The sequence below is a fragment of the Mus musculus genome, chromosome 14 (assembly GCF_000001635.26).
Source record: "Mus musculus strain C57BL/6J chromosome 14, GRCm38.p6 C57BL/6J".
NCBI lineage: Eukaryota > Metazoa > Chordata > Mammalia > Rodentia > Muridae > Mus > Mus musculus.
The window spans coordinates 26606312-26627156 of record NC_000080.6 but is presented as its reverse complement, the minus strand read 5'-3'; the positions used below and the strand labels follow the sequence as shown (position 1 = coordinate 26627156).

Genomic DNA, 20845 nt, shown 5'->3' with positions numbered 1-20845 from the left:
GACTCTGGGTCCTCCTGCTCCACCTCCCAAGTGTCTGGATGACAGACATGCAACACCACACCAGCCTTGCCTTCCTTTCTTATAGTTCAGAAACCCATACGATGAGTATCTTGGTTTTCAACTAGGTTTTTTTTTTTAAGTAAAGATCCACAGCTAGGAGGAAAATAAGTAAAGAGCCTAACCGGTAAAGTCCAATCCAGTCGCCCTTTATTCCAGAGGTGAGCTGAGGCCCTGTTTTTTCAAGTGTTTTCATAAATTCTTCTGGAAGGAACTGCCGTAACTGGGGTGGACTCTAGAAAACAAGGCATGATATATTTAGAAATAAGGAACTGGTCTATTCAAAGAAGTTAAGTATAGCTAGACAACAGAAAGAGGAAATTGCTTGAATATCACATACCTTCCAAGGAGAAATACTTTTCTGCAAAGGCATCAAGCTTGCCACATATCTTTCCTGAAGCAAAAATAAATAAATAAATGTATGTATGTGTGTATGGTGTTCTTACACAGTCTTACTTAAGGGAACTTACATTTTAATAAAGCGGTTGTCCAAGTGATACTATGGCATCACACACACACACACACACACACACACACACACACAACCTTTTTTCACCCAGTTTCTGTGCAAAACTTGTAACTCCCTACTACAGGCAGTTCATAGAAACCAGAATTTCACTCCCATAGTACATTACAAAGATCTCTTAAGTCTTCCATGGCCTTTCTACATACAAGTTGCTAGCCAGTTCTCTAATCTATCTGGTCAGAAAGGGTCTGGATCACAACTTCAAGGAGTCTGCCAGACAGGCTCTGTTGACTCCCCCACCCACTGCATCAGTGACAGTGAACACAGGTACCCATGCTTCAGCCATGCTATGCAAGGAAGTCTCTGTAGCAACCCAAAAGACATGGGTTAAAGAGTTCTAAGATAGAACCCTGGCATTCATAGAGGGTGGCACATTCAGAGACATCGTGCAAGCTTAGTCTCTCCCTTCATACCTCATCCTAGCTATCTGTACTCTTTGTAATGTTCTGTGTAATAAACCAGCTAACATGTGTTTCCCTGAGTCATCCAAGTAAATTAGTGAAACCCCACGAAGGGGATTATGGGATTTAGAATGGATCAGTAATCACAGACTAGAGCTTGTGATTGGCATCGAACATGGACTAGAGCATCATCAAGAACCCAGCCCTCGGCATTTGGGATCTGAAGCTATAGCCAGGTAGATTATCATCACACCTAAATTAAAGGATACCTTGCTGGTGTCTACTGCAGAACTAATCTCTTGCTTGTTGTAAGGTAAAAAACTTCATGCTTCATGGAATCATAAAAGTGATAGGTCTTGTGGATATATAAAAGGAAAAAGTGAGCCCAGGTGTTTTGTTTTTTAATAATTTTAAGTAATTATATTCATTTATTCTCACCCCCCCCCCTTCAATGCTTTCACCATTTCCTACAAAAGACTGCTCCAGTTAAAATGAATTGGGAAGTCATGTTTCAACAAAATTTAACTAAGGCTTGGACACTCAAAAGACTACTTTTAATTTTGCTTTCTTTCTTTCTGAGATGGGTGGCTTGTTGTATTGCCAAAGCTGATCTTGAACTCATGGGTTCCCAAGTAGCCGGTACATGGCACTGTGCCCAGTTCATAACTTTGTCTGTTGATAATAATCTGTGTGTGAGTGTATGACATATGGGTCTAAGTGCCAGCACACACGTGGAAGTCAGAGGACAACTCTGGAGCTGGTTCTCTCCTTCCATCTTCATCCGGGCCTCAGGGATTGAACGAGTTGCCAGGCTTATGCAGCAACTGCCTTTACTTCCAAGCCCTCTCAACAACCCTTGTTTGTTTTGTTGAGATGGGGTCTTGCTATATACTCCTAGCTATCCTTGAACTCATGATCCTCCTACCACCAATTGTAATTATAGGACTATGCTACTCTATCTGGCTCTAAATTCATCCATCCATCCATCCATCTTCGCTGTGTAGCCCTGGCTGTCCTGGCACTTGCCCTGTAAACCAGGCTGGCCTCTAATTCAGAGATCTGTCTACCTCTGCCTCCCGCTCATATATATTTTAAAGATTAATTTTTAAAATTCTTATTTGTGTGTGTGTGTGTGTGTGTGTGTGTGTGAGAGAGAGAGAGAGAGAGAGAGAGAGAGAGAGAGAGAGAGAGAGGAGAAGGAGGGAGGGAGGGAGGAATGGAAGGAGAGAGAGAGAGAACGCTCATAGATACCGGAAGAGGGTGCTGAATGCCCTAAAGTTAGAACAACAGGCAGTTTTGAACCTCTAAAAATGGGTGCTGGGACAGAACTCTGGTCCTTAGCAAGAGCAACAAGTGCTTCTAACTGCATAGCCATCTTTCCAGCCACATATAGTTTTAATGACAATTATTAAGCATGCTATGTCAGAAAATATATGTAACACTGTAGATGCTTCATCTCTTATAATCCTTGAAACATGTTGTGCTAATGAAACTGCTGGGAAACTGAAGCTTCAAAAAGCAACCTAGCCAGACTCTATTTGAACTTGAATTCAATTGTTGCTATTTATTTAAATTGAGATTATAATTACATCATTTCCCCATTTCTCTTTCGTCCTCCCAAACCTTCTATATATAACTACCAGCTCACCCTGTGTCTTTTCAAATCCATGGCCTCTTTAGCTTTGGGTGTGTGTGTGTGTGCGTGCGTGTGCCTGTTGTGCCTGTATACTAGTACTTGTCTGTAAGTCTCAGGTCTGACTGACTACCTGGTACTGGATAACCAGCTGGTGTGCCCTTCCCTAGGGAAGACCATGTCTCCCACGCTCATCATTCCTTAGTCGCCTACAGTTTTGTCTTCTCTTCCACGTGAGCATGCCTACTAGTGCTGTCACTGTCACTGTTCCCGTCACATTTAGGCAGCCACACAGGTGAGATTTCATGGGTGTAGGTAGCCTCTGATGTTTCTAAGAGATGAAATCTCACAGCAAACTTCCTGTTTCTCTGGATCTTATACTTTTTCTACTCCCTCTTACACAAGGAACTGTGTTGTGGATTTGGGCTCCACAGCTCTGCATTTTGATTGGTTTGTTGTGCGAGTTGTTTGTTTTTTGTTTGTGAGACACCATCAGCCTTGGCTAACTTTCAACTTGTGACAATCCTGCTTCAGCCTCCTGAGTGCTAAGAATACAGAAGTGAATCGCAAGGCCCACCTTAGCTATGCTAAGTACCAAAAAAAATGTAGTTTGATTCTAGGCCTCAAATCCAAGGTCTCACTAATGCTTATTGTACCACTGAATTATAGCTTCAGCATAACACAGGTTTAAATGGATCAAAATTCTATCCCCAAACCAAGAAAGAATACTTTCTTTCTAAAAATGAACATCAAAGATCTTCAGGTTGCTTTCATGTAACATTTGTAGATTCTATAGCAGCTACATAAAGGTAATGATGCAATTTCCAGACCAAGACACTGTCTGTCATACTGCTGATATTTATATCTCACTCCGCTAAGTTTCTTAGAATGGCTGTATTATCTAGTTATTTATTCAATAAATAGTTAAAGGCTACCCTACATCAGAATGAGGATGTGCTAAGGTTCCTTCTCAGAGTTATATAGCTTCCTGGATATGGTATCAACATATTTAAACACACACACACACACACACACACACACACAAAAACCCAAAACCCAGTATCAGCCAGGTATGGTAGCACATGTCTTTAATCCCAGGACTTGAGAGGCAGAAGCAAGTATATTCGCTGTTGAGTTGGAAGCTATCCTAATCTACATATGATTTTCAGGTCAGCCAGGACTACATAGTGAGATTCTGTCTCAAACAAAACAAAAACAAACAAACAGTAGAGACAGAAACTCTAGGGCGACCTCTTAAGGTACAAAACTCAGGCATGATATAAAATCTCACCACAGGCTAGTTCAGAAAAATGTATGTACCAAGACACAGGATCTCCCTGCTTTGACCCACTTGGGCCAAGACAGTGCACTGTTGTAATCATTTTTAATTCCAATCCTGGGGCGGGGGAGAGGGGTGTTACTCCACCTTTGATCATTTATTTTACAGATAAAAAACATACATAACTTTTATTACTCATAATAAACCTTAAACAGCACAAGAGCTGGGCAGATATCTACCCTCTATGCTACTAGAATCTAGTTTTTAATAGATTACCCTGAGTTATTACTTACTATGTTTCATCTGGGCTGCTCTTAACTCTATATGGCCAGACTTTGGGGCCATGTTTTCACAACTCCTAACCCATGGACTTCTTTCTCCTCTACCTTTCTCTCCTTTGTGGTTCTGCTCTCACCCCACAGGCCCAGAAACCCTAAACCTGCCTATGTCTCTTGGCTATTGGCTGTTGGCATCTTTAGTCAACAATCAGAAATAACTTGGGGCAAGGTCACATAGCGTCACTTGGGTCTATATGAGGACTCTCTTATCTCTGGGGCAACAAGACCTTGAGGAACCAATAGTAGCATTAGGATACAAGCAACATCAGGGCAAGCCACTTGAGTCCAATTCCGCTTCACTGACCCTGACCAGAGAGACACTGCTGCCCTCTGGGTCCCTGTCACAGAGCAGGTAGTGCTTTAAGAGAGCAACCTGCAGGGCTGCTGGTATACCTCAGCAATAAGGGAGACAGGAACAAAGTTCCAGCCTTGGTTTCTATCTATAAGGGTGATGTAGACAAATACTTGAGGGAACCTAGGATAAATCTGATAGAAAGGAGCCACCGCTCTCACTAGAGCAGCCTCCTCACTCCCAGGTACCAGACAAAGAGAAATCTTCTGAAGTAGATCCTCACATTTTGGGAAACAACAGCTCCTAGTCTGAAGAAGATGGTGTTTAGGAGAAGGAAAGAATGGGATTGGCTGAATCATGCAGAAAACACCTCCCACCCACCTACTCAAGAGCTTCCTCCTGAAGAGTGTGCACAGCTCTTCTCAGTAAGAGACAACAGCACCATGATCAAAGGGGCATTTGTAGGAGCATTTCTGAATGTTACTTTCTCTTTGCTGCATCTGACATCCCCCACCAGTAATTTCTGATGAAGAACTGGACCCAGCTTTGCACATATTGTGGGGATTTATATCAGAACCTGTAACAGCTAACACAAACCTGACCTGATCCTTGGGTATCTGCACCACTTGTAATGATCTGTTCTATGGATGCTGTACCATAAATCCATAGAACAATCACCAAAGTGCATGCCTTTATTCCCAGCATTTAGGAGGCAGAGACAGGAGAATCTCTGTGAGTTCAGGACAGTCAGGTCTACACAGAGAGACACTGCCTCAAAAATCAACCAAACAAAAAAGAACAATCACCAAAAGTGTCTATTATACCTTTAGGGTAAACTGGTCTGCATGCTGACTGACTGACATCTAATGCAGCAATTTGGTAGTAAACTGTCTTTGGATAAGTGACATAAGCATCTAGTAAAAACAACCTTGACACACAAGTCAAGACGTTCATAGGAATTTAAAAATTAGTTCAGTTAGGTGGGTGGTCTTTAATCCCAAAGTTAAAATCCCACTAAAAGCTTTAATCCTAGCACTTGGGGAGCAAAGGCAGGGAGATCTCTGTGGTTTACAGAGTTATGAGTTTGAGGATAGCCAGGACTACACAGAGAAATCATATCTTGAAAAACGAAACAAACTGATTCAGTGGAAACCCTTCGATTTCTAAAAATGAAACACTGGTATTAAACTCACTACTGTAAGGGTTTCTGTGATTGGATATAAAGCATCCTACCAAAAGACTCATATGTTAAAGCTTGGTTCCCTAGCTGGGATACAACTGAGAGGTGAGTGAATGGTAGAAACACTAAAGTCATCAATGGGTTAATCCACTGCTAAACTTGTATGGAATGAGCTAGGAAGAGGTAGGACCTTACAAGAGGTCACAGACAGGACAACCCTGGATGGGAAACCTTGTCCCTTTCTCACAAAGTATGCAGCCTCTGCTACAGGTTCACACTGCTGTGACAGACTACCTTGCTTCAAGCCTAAAACAGTGGACAGGCTGACCTTTCACTCAAGTCTCTGAAATTATGAGCAAAACTAAATCCTCCGTTTGAACTGAGAATTTGTCACAGTGACAAAGTACTTAAATAATAAATTGTGGCTTTATGGTGATACAACTTTAATAGTCTTTAATGGGCTTTGGGGCACCTAAAAAAACCTACATTTAGCAAGGTGTGGTGGCACACATAATACCAGCATTCACAAGGCAGACACACAAAAAGATTGTCCCAAATTTGGAGCCAGGCTGATCTGCATAGTGGGTTCCATGCCAGCCAAGGATAAGGAGGAAAGAAAGGACAGACAAAAGGGAGGGAAGAAAGGACCGACAGAAGGGAGAGAGAGGGAGAGAGACAGAGACAGACAGGGGAGACTATACTTGACTACTGGTTCTTACGTAACAAATACGAATGAAGATATAGCCACCTGCACCACTGTAAAGTTCATAAACAAACCTGCTCTTGCCTTTGCAATACAAGGCCTTTTCAGTGTTGTTGAAGGGCTTTTTGTTGGTGGTAGTGGTGGTTTTTGGTTTTGGTTTTTTGTTGTTGTTGGTTTTGAGGCAGGAATGCACTCTGGGCCCTTGACTGGCCTCTGATTTTCAACAATCCTGCTGTTCCTGTCTTGTAAGTGCTGGGATTGTTAGGTAATCACCATGGATCGTCAAGTTTTATATCAAAGGTAGCTAGCTGGTATCTTGGAATGTTTATCACCTGGAATTATGGATTGAATTTTATTGTTTTGAGCTCAACATCCCATGCTCTTAATATCAGAAGTGTAGTGTAGGGATGTAGCTCAATGGCAGAGTATTTGCTTTGCAAGTGCAAGATCCTTACACCACCCTCCCTTCATTACCACCCGACGCCAATCAGTTTAACTCTATGCATTCTGGATGGTGGAGGTTTGAATGAGAATAGGATCATATATTTAAATACTTACTCCCACAGGTGGAAACATTTGGGAAGTATTAGGAGGTATGGCCTTGTTGGAAGAAGTGTATCACTGAGGGTTAGCTTGAGCTTTGAAAGCTCAGGCCATTCCCAGTTAGCTTTCTCTGCCTCAAGACTGTGAATCAAGACTTAGGCTCTTAGCTATTGCTCCAACACTGTGACGTCATGCATACTGCCATGCCCCCACCATGATGGTCACAGACTCTAATCCTCTGCAACTATAAGCTCAAATAAACTTTTGTTGTATACACTGCCTTGACCATAGTCTCTTATCACAGAAATAAAAAAGCAATGCAAATAATTCTGTGTCTATTTCAAAAGAATGGTGAATAAAAAAAGAATAAAAATTGTATTAGTATCTCAATAAAGACTTATAATGTGTGACTACCCTTCAAGAAGCCTATGACCATGTTCTCAGGGATCTTTCTGATTGTTCTTCTTTCTCTTAAACCTAGTGCTTGTAATGTACACTGTCCATCTCTTAATAAACTCCAACCCTGCTTCAAAAAATGCATTAATGAACTTCAAAGTTATTCAGGGACCATAGAATTAGGCACATCTCAAGGACAAGCAGACTGAAGCCAGATGACTTACCTACTTCCTTAGTGAACTACTTACTTACCAAGTGAACTGGAGCCAGGGATCCACACCTCTCCTAAGTGGCTGGATTGTAAATCACTAAACCCATTAATTGGCAAAGCATATAACTTAAGATTTGAAAGATGGGAATCACATTTATACACACTCAGTAAATCATTAAGATTAATAACTTACTAATGGAATGATGAAACTTTGTGTTAGTTCCAAAAAATAGCGCCGGAGAATAACACTTTGGGCCTCAGAAGGACGCTTCTGCTGTATACCCTTGCAAGAAGAAAATGGAAATCCATATTTTAGTGTCAGGAAATGTAAGATAACAACCAACTCCAACTACTTTGTAACTAGACATTTAAATTTAGTACCAACCAACCAACCAAAATACTTAGAATGTTATACTGAAATAATTTAATTTTAAGTTCATTTTGTAAATTTTGTAAAAGGAAGCTTTAGCTGAAGGCTGGGGAGAGAAAGCTTAACTGTAACTGTACTAAGTTACAGCTTGACAGAGCAAGCTATACCTTATTGTACAGCAGGGTAATCATAGAATAATTATGTACTAAATATCTAAAAAAAAAAAAACAAGAAAGGATTTTAAATGTTTTCACTACAAAGAAATGATAAATGTTTGAAGAAATGGGATTGTTTAACCTGACGAAAGATGATACAATATATACATGTATCAAAATACCACAGTATTATATTAATACAAATAATTTGCATTTATCATTCAAATATAAATTTAATTTAAAAATCCTCAGAGTAAAACCCAAGAACATATATGTATTAATATCATTTATCACATACTTAAGAGCATCACTTCACAATGAAAATAATCTTTATTTTACATACATTATATTAATACTACTAACATTTCTTAAAACAAAAAGCCCCCCAATTTTTCTCTTACTGTTAGTGATATTTTCACAATGTCTAGGTTTCCAGAATGACTGGCATTTCCCCATATCTACAGAGCCAACACTCAAGTCTGTGCGCTGGCATGTTGATTATGTGTGTGTGCACCTTACCAACTGAACCACCTTTGCAGCCCCTTGCCTTTTGATTATTTTTAAATTAAAAAAAATTATTTACATTGTTGAGAGCTTTTGGTGCCACTTGTAGAACTTTGGCATCTGTCACTGGGCTCAGATCGGGATGTGAGACCCAGTGACCCCGGGGCTTTGTGTGCTGCTTTCCTACATCACTGCCTGTGTGACCCTTTGCTTGCGCTTTACTTACGTACTGTCTGTGTGACCGCCTTGATGACTTTTGTAGTCTTTGCTCTAAGAACTGACCGTGTGTTTTGGATGTACCTAGAATGTTACAGAGCAGGCTGCAGAGACAGAAAGCAGCCTCAGCCTCAGCGCTGGCTGGAGTCTGGGATCATTTTGTCTGTTTTTCTTCGTTTTCAACCTTCACTCCCTCCCTTGAGATCCTGTTGACTGAGCTGGCTTGGTCAATACATTAGTTTGTATGTGTGCGTGTGCATGTGTGCCAAGGAGCGGTTGTGTAGATCAGAGGACAACATGCAGGGGTCAGTTCTGTCTTTATTATGGACATCCTGAGACAACTCAGGTTTATGCATTTATTTTGTATGTAGCAGTGTGTGTGTATGACTGGGGATGCGGGAAGAAGCACATACATACCACTGCAAAATATGTGGAGGGCAATTTGTGGGAGTTAGTTTTCTCCTCTCTCTTGCAGCATGTGGGTCCTTCCCAGAGACTGAATCAGGTTGTCAGCTTGGCAGCCAACGCCATCCCCTGGTGAGTCATCTCACCATACCTATGTGTCTACTTTTGAGACAAGGGCCTGATAGGTCTAGAACTTAGATCCTTCCGTCTCAAGTTTCCTAGTGCTGATACTACAAGGTTGAGCAACAACATACAAACCTAAGGTTGGATTTAAGTGATTCAGGGCGGGGGCGGGCGGGGGGGGGGGGGAAGTGTGCATCAGAGCTAGCAAGATGCAGCAGTGAGTAAAGGTATTTTCCCCTGGAACCCAAATAAAACGTGGAAAGAGAGAATTTCATACGCACACACACACAAACACACAGATTTTTTTAATTTTTCAAAGATAATGCAAGTCAAAGCAAGATGGCACATGCCTGTAATACAGCACTTAGGAGGCAGAAGCAGGACGATTACAAGTTCAAGGCCAGCCTGGTCTGCATAGTAAGCTCTAAGCCAGCCAGGGCTAAAAGAAGAAAAACTAAGATTCTAAGTTAGGGATATGTGTTAAAGGTAAAGCCTTTACCTAGCATGCATGAGGCTCAATCAGCAGCAGAGGGTTTAAAAAGTGAAGTTCAACTTCACATTATTATATAAAAACAAACAACAATAACAAAACAAGAACCGCACACTGCCTGACTAAATCTTACATACCTCAAGGAGGAGATTTAAATTAATAATATGGGGGGCTGGTGAGATGGCTCAGCAGTTAAGAGCAGTAACTGCTCTTCCAAAGGTCCTGAGTTCAAATCCCAGCAACCACATGGTGGCTCACAACCATTCGTAATGAGATCTGATGCCCTCTTCTGGGGTGTCTGAAGACAGCTACAGTGTACTTACATATAATAAATAAATCTTTTAAAAGATAATTAATAATATGAGCAGCTATTTACCTTCTGAAGTTGTTTTATGATCTCCTCATCTCTGTTTAGATATGGCTTGTAAGAAGTATAAACTCCTAAGAAAAGAAGATAAACAGAAAAAGCCAACAACCTAGGTGAGTATATACTTAAAATTAATAAAAGTACGGGCCAACAAACTGACTCAGCAGGGAAAGGTGATTGTGCAAGCCACACTCCATGACTCCCATCTCTAAAATCCACGGTAGAGAGAGAGAAATACCTCTCCCAGACCACCCTCTGACCTCCACACATGCACTGTCGCACAAGTAGATACAAATAAGAGAAGTCAATACCAGGTTTAGAATCCAGAGTTTTTAGGTTCTTCAGCTTTTTCACTTTAACTTGCTTAGGAATTTCACCTGAAAGAAAAAACAAAAATTCTTGTAAACTGGGCTGTAATTTAGTGATAGAATGTTTGCCTACCATGCACAAAATTCCATCATCAACATCATAATACTTTTAGTTACAATCATACATGCTCTATATATTATGGCTAAAACATAATGTGCAACAAGAACTAAATGCCAGGGAAAGAAATAATTTAGCAGAATGTTTCCTATTCTTTTCTGTTTTTTCTTTCTTTTTTTTTAAGATTTACTTATTTATTTATTTATTTTATGAATGTGAGTGCACTGTAGCTGTGCAGATGGTTGTGAGTGAGCCTTCATGTGGTTGTTGGGAACTGAATTTTAGGACCTCTGCTCGCTCCCGTCAACTCCGCTCACTCAGTCCCTGCTTGCTCCAGCCCAAAGATTTATTTTTTTTTTAATTTTTTTAGATTTATTTATTTATTATATGTAAGTACACTGTAGCTGTCTTCAGACACTCCAGAAGAGGGAGTCAGATCTCGTTAAGGATGGTTGTGAGCCACCATGTGGTTGCTGGGATTTGAACTCCAGACCTTCGGAAGAGCAGTCGGGTGCTCTTACCCACTGAGCCATCTCACCAGCCCCCAAAGATTTATATTATAGATACTACTATTAAGTACACTGTAGCTGTCTTCAGACACACCAGAGAGCGCATCCATCAGATCTCATTACAGATGGTTGTGAGCCACCGTGTGGTTGTTGGGAATTGAACTCAGAACCTTCGGAAGAGCAGCCAGTGCTCTTACCAGCTGACCCATCTCTCCAGCCCAAGTTTCCTATTTCTTATTGTCACTAAGTTCTTGGTAATAATGAAAATACTGCCTTTTCTTTTTGAAATGAGAAATGACAAGAGCCCAGCAGTGCAGCAGGCTTCACTCTGACTCAGAGACGTCATCAGGTGTATGACAGACTCGGGGCTCCAGTGCTAGCCATCCATGGAAGGAGTGGCAGGTGGACCTGAGCTCACTCACTTCTCGCATGCACAGAAGTTTCAACTGTTTTAAAAACATAAAATGGATGCCAGACAACTCTGGGAAAGGGCACCAATGCAAGGAAACAATCCAGGTCTGTGATTATATTTAATTTACAAAGTTATTCAGGGCCCAATGCTAACAGACAAAAAAGAGGGCCTTCACATTAGTACAATCATCTTAATGCACCTTTGAATATCTGTACATACATCTTAACTTAGGCCAAATATTTTATCTTTCTTGTTGTAAACCAATCCACTTTCTGATTAGAAATGAACAGTCTACAATTAGAGCCAAGAGAAACCAGCACAACTGTGTTTTCCTCAGAGGACATTATCCTTCGGCTTTATTTCTCCATTGCGTATAAAGTGGATGGACCAGGTAGATACAAACAGAAAAAGAAACTTCTATGCATCAGGACTAACTACCTGCCAGTGTTAAAACTCAACAACAATAATAGGATAATTATAAACTCCTGAGCCCAAAAGACAGACTCTGTTCTGCCATGCCTTCCCTCTGGGGCCCACAGGGTATGCTCTTTTGTAGGTCTATAAACTCTGTTTTAAGTTTTCAAAGCCAGAATCCCCAATATAATTTTATGCTGTACAACCTGTGTAACATATGCACTGGCTTCTTGAGTTCAAGAAACCAAACAGTGCCATAAGACACATTCCAGACATTCATGGTTGTAAAATTAAATCTGATTTTGTGAAAGTGACTCTCAATCCACAAAAAAAGTAAAGGAAAAGTTAGATACAATGAACTTCATCAAAACTGAAAACCGGTGCCTAAAGGGGCTCTGTAGCTGGTCTTTGCTACTTTCTGGGTGTTTCTTTTTCCCACTCTTCCCCACCCCCTTTAGCCCACAACCACTAGATAGGAGAGAAACAAAGATAGAGGGGAGAAAGTTATTAGAAATAGTCCTGACTCTAGTTTCTTTCCTTGTGTTTCTTCTACTAACAAACCACAACCAACCTCTCTAAACGACCAACAACCATCACCCCTCTTCTCAGTCCCTACCACTCATACACCCTCTGAGAAAGTTCCCAGAATTCCAAATGTCACACAACTGCAGAAACTATCTGTAGCTAGCAAAACCATGCCACTGCTAGAGCATGAGGTAAGTCAAAGTCAGGTGCTGTGGTCATTCAAAGCATCCCCACATCTCCATATCTGGGATTAAAACAAGAGCACACATTCTTATATTTCTGTGTGTTTTAAAGAAACCAAAATCCAAAATTGTCATTACAGGGACTCAGAGAGTAAAACAATAAAAAATTTACAAAGCATGTCTGATAAGAGACCAGCACCCAGACATATAAAGAACTGAGACAACCAATGATGAGAAGTCTTAAACATTTCCAAAGAAGGCATATAAAAGACTCATGTAAAGACACTCGACATTATTAATCACTAGGGAAAAGAAAATGTAAACCTATTGGGGTGACCTTCCTTACAGTGTATTGATTATGCTGCATTTTTAATTGTTAATTCTGTACCAGCAGAGAGAGAAGTGCTGGCAGGATCTGGTGTCGACATCTCCATGACCATCACCAGGTTTTCTTTTATAAATGTTTTTCCTTCCACACCTGCCCAAAACACATGCAGGTGGGGCAACCTTCACTGACTAAAGTAGCCAAAGAGATGTTTTGCCATTGTCTTACTGCTGATTGGTAATAATAAAGAGCTGGCAGCCAAGTGCTGGGGCAAACGTGGTGGAACTTTGGGCAACCAGAGAGACAAGCAGAGGCAAGAGGATCAAAGAGGGCATGGAATGGTAACCTGAGTGGAGAAGGGTAAAGTGCCAGCCATGTGGAGGGGGCTAGAGGGAAGTCAGTGTAAGTTAAATGAGCTAGCAGAGAAACTGACCCTGGTTTACATAGTGAGTTCCAGGACATCCAGGGCTACATAAAGACCTTGTCTCAAAAAACAAAAACAAACAAAAAATGGCTATAATGAAAACAATAGGTATAAAAATGGGGAATCTTCATATACTATCAGTAAGAAGGTTCATTACTGCACAACTCTGGAAAACAATATGGTGAGTTCTTCCTTTTTAATCAACTGATTTATTTCTATTTACATGTATAAGTGTTTGGCTTGCATGTATGCCTGGTGTCCATAGGTATCAGAAGAAGGCATCCCATCCCCTGGAACTGAAGTTCTAGATGGCTGTGAGTCACTCAGTGAGTGCTGACTAGCAAACCCAGTTCCTATGCAAGAGCAGCAAGTGACTTTAAGTGCTGATCCATCTTTCCAGCGCCTTTGAGGATTTCTCTTCTCTCCTTCCTTTCTTCCTTCTTTCATTTGTTTGTTTCTTTCTTGTTTATTTATTTATTTAGAGACAAGGTCTCAAACTTGCTAAGAATATCAAGGTGAGCTTCGAATTCATAGAGATCTGCTTGTCTCTGCCTCAAAAGTGCTGGGATCCTGGGATTAAAAACATGTGCCACCATGCCCAGCTCCCTTTTTTTGATCATACTATGGCATCAATGATTTCTACCTATATCCCTAAGGGAACCTTTTTCATAGGAAAGAAAAGTAAATAGCAGTATATTGTATTACAGTAAATCGCACTAGTCTAGATAAGTAAAAACCACAAAAACCCCCAAACACTAAGCTACAAAACCTCCCATCTCTTTTGTGAGTAGAGTAAGCTGTTCCCTGAATTATCATTAGAATCTCTCAGAAAACTAATGATAAATGTTAGGGGAATCATTAAATTGACGTCTAAAGTAAACATCCAATCTCAGAATTCATTTATTCGTGTAATAAACACCTGTTAAATTCCTACAAGAAGCCAAACACTGTATGTCTTTTTCTAAAAGTTCAATCTATGAGGACTTCCTCAATCAATACAACAGCACAAGGTTACACAACATTTGTCTTAAGACCTGAGAATGTCATGCCAAATCTGGAATAATTCTAGCTTTTTTTTCCTTCCTTATTTTGAGGTACAGTCTTTAGTATGAAGTTCATGCTGGCCTGGAACTATATAGTGCAGGCGGCAGGCTGGCCTTGAACTCACAGTCCTCCTGCCTTAGCCTTTTGAGTGCTAGGATTATACATGGGCACTATGACATCTGACTATCATTTCAGTTTTCTATAAGATTTTTTTCACAAGCAAAACTAGAATCCCCAATTTCATATAGTTTATAAAATAAAAAAGCTCAGTTTTCTTGGGCTTTTTTGTTATTGTTGTTGTTGTTAGTTTTTGTTTTGTTTTGTTTTTCAGACAGGGTTTCTCTGTGTAGCCCTGGCTGTCCTGGAACTCACTCTGTAGACCAAGCTGGCCTTGAACTCAGAGATCCGTCTGCCTCTGCTTCTCAAGTGCTGGGATTAAAGGCATGCGCCACCACGCCCAGCTTTCTTGGGCTTTCTTTTGGGGTAGGACATAGGCCCATTTTAGTGAGAAGCTATACTCTTTTCCAAAGGCCCTTATCCAGGCTGTCTCCAAGAATGTTACCAACAATGTCAACCACAAGAGACAAACACAAGGAGAGTTGCCCAGTCCTGTCACACACTCTGAACACCAAGGAGACACATTACCTGCAGGTTTAAGATCTCCTATTCGAATAATGTGTGGCCAGTGCTGTAGTGTTTTAGCAAAAAAGGGGTTGGTTACTCCTAAGATGACTGAGGGCCTGTATAAAAATGAGACAATAAATATTAAATCACAGAATAAGTGACAGTTTCTGAGTGAACAAGATAATGAGTATTGCTCCCTTTACTTGAATTATTTCATAAATGACAGGCAACATATTCAGTACTAGACACATGAAGATAAAAAACATATGACTTTTTATTAGATTTATTCATTTTATTGTATGTGTACTTTGCCTGTATATATGTCTGTACATCATGTGTGTGCTTGGTACTCCAGAAGATCAGAAGAGAGCATTAGATCCCCTGGAACTGGAGTTAAGGATAGTTGTGAACATCATGTGGGTGCTGGGAATCAGACTTGGGTCCTCTGGAAGAGCAGCAGTGCTTTTTTAACTGTTGAGTCATTTCTCCAGTCCCCCAAAGACATGATTCTTAAACAGCATAAAGGTATCAAGGCATACAAACTCCGTCATGATGGCAACAATTAGAAGACACTGAAAGGGAAATAAAATGCTCAGCAATCCCAAGAAGAAGATATGCTCTGCCAGGGTTTAAAAGACAGAGTTATCAAAGATAGAGAACAGACATTGAAAGATGAGTAGTTTTCCAAAGAAGGTAAGGGCAATGCTGAATATTCATTTCAAACAGTGAGGTCGGATCAGTCTCTACCTAAAACCACACAGACAATTACAGGCACTTCAGCATTCCTGAGCAGAATGGAAGGAGAAAGAGAAGAGCACCAAGTGTGTACACTTAGAAATTAATATGTTATCTTGGAAGCCAAGAGAAGTTACAGAGAATCAAGTGGAGGTATGCCACATAAATGCTACAGATCAATGTAAGGAAAATTAGAGAATGCCCTGTATGGAGGGAAAGCAACTGCAGACAAAGAAAAACTAGAGTCTGAAGAAGGAATTATGGAAAGAACATAATAAACAGGCTAAAAGATATTTTCAGTTGATGAACTGACAGACTTTAGTTAAGATTTGTTGCAGGTCATGGTAAGAAGACATAATACTATGTTTTTGATAACGTAAGTCAAAACTAATACCATTTATCAAGAAATCAACAGACAGGCGGTTAGAACAAAAAAGAGGGAAGTAAAAAGAAACCAGTCAGGACAGGCTTAGTTTCGGATGCATTAGAAGCACAGCTGTGAACGGGGCATGGTGGCACATGGTATAATCCTTTGGGCAGCAAAGGCAGGAGGATCAGTAGTTCAAGAACATCCTGAACTACACTATCAAGTTCAAGAACAACCTGATCTGTAAGGTGAGTTCTAGGCCAACAGTGCTAGGGATTGACATCCATCTCAAAAAGAAGAATGGACTTACGGGAGTAAGTCACATCCTGCACGAACACCAACAACAGCACTGCATAGAGATCTGGGTGCTGAAAAGATCTAAGGTACAAAGATATATTCCAGTCATTACTATAGGAGCTTTTAAGTTTTGATTCTGTAGTTAGTCCAGGGTAACTCTGAACTCTTCCACAGTCTTCCTGTGCAGCCTCTCAAGCACTAAGATTAGATTACATGAGTGAATTACCATGCCAAGTTAATATAGGATCTTTAAAATTCATTACAATTAATTAAATGTTAATTGAATGTGTGAGAGAGTGAAAGAGTCTGAAAGAGCAGTTTGCATAAAAGCAAGAGAGAAAGAGAGGGAAGGAGGGAAGGAAGGAGAGAGAGAGAGAGACAGAGACAGAGAGGGAGGGAGAAGGAGAGGGGAAGAAGGAGGGGGAGGGGAGAGGGGGAGGGGAGAGGGGGAGGGGAGAAACAAACTTTCTCCTGTACCATGGCATGCTGGGGATGGTATCTGAAGAGTTTTCAGGAGTTGATTCACTCCTTTCACCTTCCTGTAGCTGAGTATTTCACCGTCTGTTGACACAATGCATATTACAGGCCCAGAGCTCCCAGGGGTTTCTCCTGTCTCTGCCAACCATCTAATGTGGGGCTGCTTAGACCACAGATGTATGCCACTACATCCAGCTCTGTACATGTGTTTGGGGCTTCAACTCACACTTGACAGCTTGTATGGCAAGTGCTTTTACCTGCTTAGCTACCTCCTTGTTTTAGTATAGGGTCTTAACAGAGACCATGGATACTGTTAAGGCTATTTAGAAAAAAATGATCTGTCTGAAAGAGGAACACAGAGCACAGTCTTTGATAATATCAACATTTAAGGGAACACCAGAGGAAGAAGTCTACACAGAAGACTAAAATACAACACCACACAGCTAGGTGACAGGAGGATCATGATTAAGGTATTTTAAAGGAGCTAGGCAGTGGTGACACACATCTTAAATCCTAGAACTTCGGAGGCAGAGACAACAACTTTGGATTGCTTGAGTTATGAGACCATCCTAGTATACAGAATGAGTTCCAGGACAGCCAGGGCCACAGAAAAAACTCTGTTAAACAAAACCAACCAACCAACCAACCAACCAACCTACCAACCAAGTAACAACAAAGAAGATAATTTAAAGAGGAGGCTGAAGCAGAAGGATCAAAAGTTCAAGGCCAGTCTGAGCTGTGAATGGAACTTCTATCTTACAAACAGCACATCTGCCATCCTCATAGCTGGAAGGTAGCATCAGGAGGCTCAGAAACTCAAAGCCAGCCTTAGCTACACAGAGTTCAAGGTCAGCGTGCAGTACGTAAGACCCTGTCTCAAAAGAAACAAAACAAAAAGAGTGCATACGTGTGTGTGTTCTCCGCATGCCCCCCCCCCCACACACACACACAAATAGGGCAACAGAGTGCTCACGCAACCAATGAAAATAAGAAAATGTTGATAGATACTGAGACGTTAGCCTGGGGAGCTGAAGAGATGCTTAGCAGTTAAGAGCAGGGGCTGCTCTTCCAGAGCATTCAGGTTCACTTCCTAGTACACAAAAGGCACCTCAGCTACTTGTAACTCCAGTTCCAGGGGGTCTGACACCCTCTGGCTTCCATGTGCACATGCATGCATGTGGTGCATAGACATACATACAAACAAAACACGCTTACACATAAAACAAAGTAAATTTTAAAAAGAGAAGTTCTATTTAAAAAAATAGACAAAGTTAGCCTGCAGCAGATACTATATTAGCAGGAAATCAAAAAATAGAGAAAATAAATGGAAATCATGTATGTTCTTCTAAAACTTGAGCTAAGAAAGAAGGTAAACAATTGTAAAACAGGAACTAAAATGGAAAGAATATGATTATTTTCTTCAAATCTTCAATTATTTCCAACAGCTCCCCAAACCTCAGTAAGTCAAAGTTTTAAATTAAAATTGTATTACACAATAAAACGTATTACACAGTTCTACAAAATCTTGGTAATAAAAATAATACTTAGTCAACAAAAGTAACTGTGTTTACTCACGGAGCTTGAGTACGGGTAGTATATTCTTTGAATTCACTATCATGAATCGTGAAGTAAGGCCGAAAATCACTAAAGTACTTTAATGGAGAGATACAGCTGTGGAACAGAAGGAACAGAAATTAAGGCTCCACTCCACAACTATGAGACATCCAGATATACACCGGAAAGACAAATTCTTTCAGTATTATGTAAGCACTGGTCTCTAATATTAACTGAAATTTATCGAGGTGTAACTCCATATCACTGAGTGTGTGTGTGTTATTCAAAGCACCAAAAACCTGGTTTCAGCTCTAACTGAACCTGACTCAATCTTCTCACATATTCTGAGAAAGCTGTTGCATGGACTGATGCTGTGAGTGGGGGAACATCGCAGGTTGGACATACTGAAAGAATCAGAATCAAGAGGCAAATGCACTCACTTAACAAGAGCCAGTACAGTTTCTGAAGATTCTGACGGCGATGGCGCCATGACCACCAGGGGCTCTCCCAAGAGCACCAACTCCCAGAGCATCTGACTGTGAAGAAAAACTGGGCAGAAACACCTGGAAAATTTACACAGTAGAAAGACTTTATTATTTATTTATCCAATTTTGCCTTTCAAATTCCTAAATAATCATTCCAAGAACTTCACATTGATACAAATTCTTCCTGCTCCTGACAGCTTGATCTGAAAAATGAACTGAGAACGTGGCAATGCAGGCAGCAGGCACGCACACAGTCAAAGCCAGGCGTGAGGCTCTGAGGACACAATTCCATTAGTGTGTTTAAGTCTGAACACTGAGGAACCTTTATTTATTTACTTTTCTTCCTTATTTGGTAGCAATTTTCCCTAGCGGATTAGAGAAAAAAAGTATTTCTGAAGAACAAAACAAACCTCACTAGTTAAAAAGACAAAAACACTCCCCCAAACCAAAACATATGTAAGTGCAAAAACATAAAGCAAATTTATGAGATAAAAAAATAAGCTAGTTAATTTTAATTAATAAAACCAAAAAGACAAAAAACCAAACCAAAACCAAACCAAAACCCTAAGCAGCGGTGGCACAGCCTTGGATCCCAGCACTGTGAGGCAGGGCCTCTGAGTCCTAGGCCAGCCAGGGCTGCAGAGAAACCACGCATGGACTGCACGGCTAGCTGCAAACAGTGCGTGTTTGAGCTGGGCTACACTCGACACTTTCAGACCGTGATCAGGTGCTCTGCAAAATGCATGAGCAGTGCTAGCTTCTCCCTTGGCATCTTCCTCTTTTGTCAAATCCTAGAGTATATTGTTTTATTTAAAAATTTTAAAACATAATAGTACTTGCGGTTTCTTTTTTTTTCCTTACTGAAGTTTTTTTTTTTTTAACAAAAGGAATAAATCTCATGATATTTCACCCCAAATTTAACTACTTTTTCTAGCTTCACCACAATACAATTCTCAGAGCAAATGAAACAAACCCGTCTATTTGACCACGTAGCACCTAAAGCGCACCTCAGCTTTCTTGCAGCCGGACGGATGAACCACTGGACTTTACCATTAAAACCCAATGAATATTTGGTTTTTAACTTTTCAAGAATCTTTGGGGCCCATAATGAGTATTTCCTTCCAGCTTAATTCACACTTTCCATAAGTTAATAACAATTATCACAAATTATAAAGACAAAGTATTTCACATCTTTTTTATTCTTTACCTGAAAAGATCCACCTCGTGAACAGTAGGCAAAATAATAGATGTGTGTGTATCTGCCTAAAGGGTTAGAAAAGGAAGGAAAAAGTACGGGAGATGTTACGAAAATTGATAGAAATTCATTTTTGTTTTTGTTTAAAACAGGATCTAACAGTATAGCCTTGGCTGTCCTGAAATCACCACAGAGTCCAGGATAATGGACTCACGAGAGATTACTGTTGGAACTAAAGGTGTGTACCACCACATCTGGCTATAGTAAGCAAAATGATGGTACATGACTAGACTGTAAACCAGCACTCAAAAGCAGAGGCAGGAGAATTGATGTGAGTTCAAGCTCAGCCTCACTAGCAAGTTCCTGGACAGACAGGGCTACACAGTGAGACCCTGTCTCAAAACACATAGTAAATAAATGAAAATGACAACACAACTATCTCACAACCAATGAGCCCTATCACTCAGTCCATTCTGACAAGTTGCTCTTCCAGGAGCAGCCAGAGAGAATGGATCTTACAAGTCTCCAACAATACAGCAGAGAAAAGCACAAACTCTGTGGGTAGGAATCAGCCCAAGGCCAGATGTGAGCCTGGGTCCCAGCTGTACATCAACACTAGGGGATGTGTAACCAGCACTCAGGTCTCCTGCTGTCCTGTAGC

General features: G+C 40.7%; 1 protein-coding gene across 6 annotated transcripts in view; it reads right to left on the bottom strand.

Moving 5' to 3' along the window:
* Window positions 1–20845, bottom strand: part of Dennd6a (DENN/MADD domain containing 6A) — a 60465-nt gene that overhangs the window by 7166 nt on the left and 32454 nt on the right. For all 6 annotated transcript variants that reach the window (NM_001285467.1, NM_001285466.1, NM_001134465.2 and 3 more), the window contains 9 exons: window positions 20197–20252; window positions 18945–19067; window positions 18526–18621; window positions 15096–15190; window positions 10501–10566; window positions 10199–10263; window positions 7753–7842; window positions 398–451; window positions 183–292 (listed from right to left, as the gene is read on the bottom strand). In NM_001285467.1, coding sequence (NP_001272396.1) covers window positions 183–292; window positions 398–451; window positions 7753–7842; window positions 10199–10263; window positions 10501–10566; window positions 15096–15190; window positions 18526–18621; window positions 18945–19067; window positions 20197–20252 — 755 coding nt within the window. The remainder of the gene's footprint in view (window positions 1–182; window positions 293–397; window positions 452–7752; window positions 7843–10198; window positions 10264–10500; window positions 10567–15095; window positions 15191–18525; window positions 18622–18944; window positions 19068–20196; window positions 20253–20845) is intronic.